Genomic DNA, 3,390 nt, shown 5'->3' with positions numbered 1-3,390 from the left:
ACCGGCCCCTCCTGTGACAAGCCTGACCAGCAACCGTGGTTAGTTTAACCGCCCCTCACTCCACAAGAATTAGGACACGTGCAATACGACGAGAGAGAGAAGGGAGGTGTCGATGTGGCGATATCCGACCGGTCCGATAATGCATGCATGATGCATCCCGATGGAGAAATGAACCTAGCGACGGGTTATTAAATTGCCGCCCGTAGAATAAAGTTTTATCGTCAACTGTTTTTTTCTTGCGAGTTGCAGGGGGGATAAATCGGGACGGCGGGTAGACCGGAACGTGGAAGGGTCGGCGATCATGTATGGTGGGGTATACGTTAGATTCCCGAACAAGAGAAAAGTATACCAGATCGGAGGAAGAAAGGGGGAAGATTGAAGGGAGAATGACGGCCGCGGAGGGCGGGAGGACGGTGGTTGTGGGATTGCATATCGGTGGCGATGCCGGCGAGGTACTTGTCTGGGCGCTCAGCGGGACGCTGGTCCGGCCGGGAGACTCCATTCTCGCCGTCCACGTTTCCCGCTACGGCGACGGCGCCGCCCAGCTCTACCGCTTCCTCGCCGATTTCCAGGATCTCGCCAGGCTTTTACGAGTAATCGCCTCAGCCTTCTTCTTCTTCTTCTTCCTCTTCTTCTTCTTATATGCGTTAATGGGTCGCGGCGGTTTTTCAGGTGGATTTAGTAGGACGGGTCGCGAAAGGGAGCTCCATAAGGAAGGCGCTGGCCAAGGAGGCGAAGATCTCCGCCGCCGCCGCCGTGGTTGTCGGTGTCAACGCCATTACTTCCTTCGGCACGGTGTCGGTGGCCAAGTACTTGGCCAAGAAACTTCCACAGGAGACGTCGGTGGTGGCGGTCCGTAATGGGAAGGTATTCTTTGAGAGAGAGACCCCGAAACAGGGCGTCCGGCCAAGGCCGACGGAGCCCAGCCATGGGCCGACCACGGCTCTCGCGAGGTCGCCGGCGGAGAACTCAACCCCCGGCTGGCCTCTACTCGGCAAGGCGTCGTCTATGGCGAATTGCAGGTCTCCCCGGGAGATGACGGTGGTTCAGTGGGTCATGCAACTCCCCGACCGGTCTGGCTCGAGCCCATTGAGCCTCCGTTCCGAGCTCACCTCCGTCCTCGGCAAGAATTCCTCTTCTTGCCGCTGGTTCTCCGACGCCGAGCTCCAAACCTGCACCGACCACTTCTCCTCGGAGAACTTGATCGGGAGGGGAGGCTCCGGAAAGGTCTACAGAGGCTGCCTTCCCGGCGGCGATCGGGTGGCTGTCAAGGTCCCAAACTCCTCGGCAGAGGCGGCGGCGGCGGACTTAGTCGCTGAAGTCGACATCGTCACCTCTTTAAAGCACCCGAATATCGTCTCCATGGTCGGAATCGGCATTAAGGACGACGCCCTCGTCTCCGTCTACAAGCATTTCTCCAGAGGCAGCTTAGAGGAAAACCTCCACGGTGAGAAGAGCCCTTAACTAACAACTTGCCCTCGCAAAAGTCCGTTACTAAAGAGCTGCCGCAGGGAAGAAGAGCGAGCCGCTGCTAACGTGGGAGAGGAGATTCGAGATCGCCGTCGCCGTCGCCGGCGCGCTGCATCACCTCCACAACTCGTCTCCTCGTCCCGTCATCCACAGAGACGTCAAGTCTTCAAATATCCTTCTCTCCGAGGATTTCCATGTCGAGGTAGGTAGTCTTGGGCATAATCTACCCGCCATGGCCGGGCCTTAACCGAGCTCTGGCTCCGCCATTTCTGCAGCTGTCGGACTTCGGGTTGGCTCTGTGGGCACCGACGGGCTCGTCGCAGGCGGTTCAGAACGACGTCGTAGGCACCTTCGGGTTCGTCCCCGGCTCTTCCATTCCTTCTTCTTCCTTCTTCCGTCATATTCCGTCGTCCATTGGCCGTAACCGAGCCTTGCTTGCTTCTTTGGTCAGATATCTTGCGCCGGAGTACTTCATGTACGGGAGGGTGAGCAAGAAGATCGACGTGTACGCGTTCGGAGTCGTCCTTCTCGAGCTGGTGACGGGAAGGAAGCCGATCGGCAGCGATCGGGGCAGTCTCGTCATCTGGGTGAGTTCTGCCGGCCAAAGAGAACGGGTTTTCCGTTTTTTCACCGTCATCGGTCATCCGTTCTGACCTTGGATAGCCATCGTCTTGCTCAGGCGAGCCAGGTGATGCAGGAGGGCGAGCCAGCGGCGCTTCTAGACCCGGCATTGGAGGGGCTTTACGACGAGGACCAGCTTCAAAGAGTGGTCTCGGCGGCAGCGCGCTGCCTGAGGAGATCAGCCCGTCTTCGCCCCCCTATGAGCGAGGTGAGAGAACCGATGAAGAAGCCTTCCTCGTTAACCGCTGTGGAGCTAAGTCTAACTTTCTCGTTGCAGGTTCTGAGGCTGTTGAAAGGAGAGGAAGGCGACGTGGAGACGTGGGAAGGCAGCGCCGGAGAAGAAGCGGAGGAACAAGACGAAGAGGTTTATCCTCCGTCTAGCGTGGCGTCTCACCTTGGGCTGGCGCTGCTCGACGTCGACGACGGCGAGTCCGTCGGCAGCGCCGCCGCTAGCTGCTTCCAAGCGTCGCTAGAGGATTATCTCAAGGGAAGGTGGAGCAGGTCCTCTAGTTTTGACTAGCAACCCCACCCAAGCCTCGCTGGAAGAGCTCTTGTTTGTATTTTTTTCTTCTTTTTTCCAGCTCCCCAGAAGCTCCCCTTGTCCGGGGGTTGCATTCTCGAGGGAGTGCAATAGTGCATCGCCAATCAACTTGATTTGGCGGTTATATGATTTGCTGATAGGGTTGGAGGCCCCCCTAAAAAATTGGGTTGGTTATCTTCATGGAATGGCATTGAGGAATCGTATGGCATTATTGTTACAGACAGAATGTCCTCGCATACGAGTGTATTAGAAAAGACCCATGTTGGTACTTTTTTATTACTCTTCAGTTGTGCGTTATCCGATTCTTGGTTTCCAAGATGACCCGTCTGTGTTTAGTTTCATGTGCTTTATTAGTATTACAATGACAAGTTGCCAAGTGGTTAATTAAGAATCTCACATTCAGTCTTTAAGACAAAAAAGTTAAAAACTATTGGCCGCTGCTTGGATGGTTTTTTTGTATGACAGGAAGCTTGATTTATATGTTGTTGTACTGATGGCCCATAATTGCCAAGATGGATGCATTATTAACGGTGGCCTCCACCAGAAGGTCGGCATATGCACATCTATTGTTAAATCATTATGATCATTTGTCTGTGCATGAATACTAGCCCTGCAATTCTTGCAATGATGTCATCTTCCTCCGAAACAGCCTTTGACTCTCATATCAAATGGATATTTCTATCCCACAGGGGAGGAAAGGGACTTTAGACTTTAGAAGCAAACTCAGGATATTTCAATCCCACAGGTGTTACCAAGTG

General features: G+C 54.6%; 1 protein-coding gene across 1 annotated transcript; it reads left to right on the top strand.

Annotated features, from left to right (window-relative positions):
• Nucleotides 1-251: 251 nt before the first annotated feature.
• On the top strand, nucleotides 252-2,851 carry LOC144716882 (protein kinase STUNTED-like). The gene is made up of 7 exons (XM_078592148.1): nucleotides 252-593; nucleotides 673-1,447; nucleotides 1,512-1,672; nucleotides 1,746-1,825; nucleotides 1,922-2,057; nucleotides 2,150-2,299; nucleotides 2,369-2,851. The coding sequence occupies exons 1-7, from the start codon at nucleotides 306-308 to the stop codon at nucleotides 2,609-2,611; spliced, it is 1,833 nt and encodes a 610-aa protein (XP_078448274.1). The 5' UTR covers nucleotides 252-305; the 3' UTR covers nucleotides 2,612-2,851.
• The last annotated feature ends 539 nt before the right edge of the window (nucleotides 2,852-3,390 follow it).

The sequence above is a fragment of the Wolffia australiana genome, chromosome 2, assembly GCF_029677425.1.
Source record: "Wolffia australiana isolate 7733 chromosome 2, ASM2967742v1".
Taxonomy (NCBI): Eukaryota; Viridiplantae; Streptophyta; class Magnoliopsida; order Alismatales; family Araceae; genus Wolffia; species Wolffia australiana.
This window is presented reverse-complemented; position numbering and strand designations above follow the sequence as displayed.

Coding starts and splice junctions, on each gene's coding strand:
- LOC144716882 (XM_078592148.1), top strand. CDS start 306: ATGGTGGGGTATACGTTAGATTCCCGAACAAGAGAAAAGTATACCAGA. Junction 1,448..1,511: donor CTTAGAGGAAAACCTCCACG/GTGAGAAGAGCC, acceptor GAGCTGCCGCAG/GGAAGAAGAGCGAGCCGCTG. Junction 1,673..1,745: donor CCGAGGATTTCCATGTCGAG/GTAGGTAGTCTT, acceptor CCATTTCTGCAG/CTGTCGGACTTCGGGTTGGC.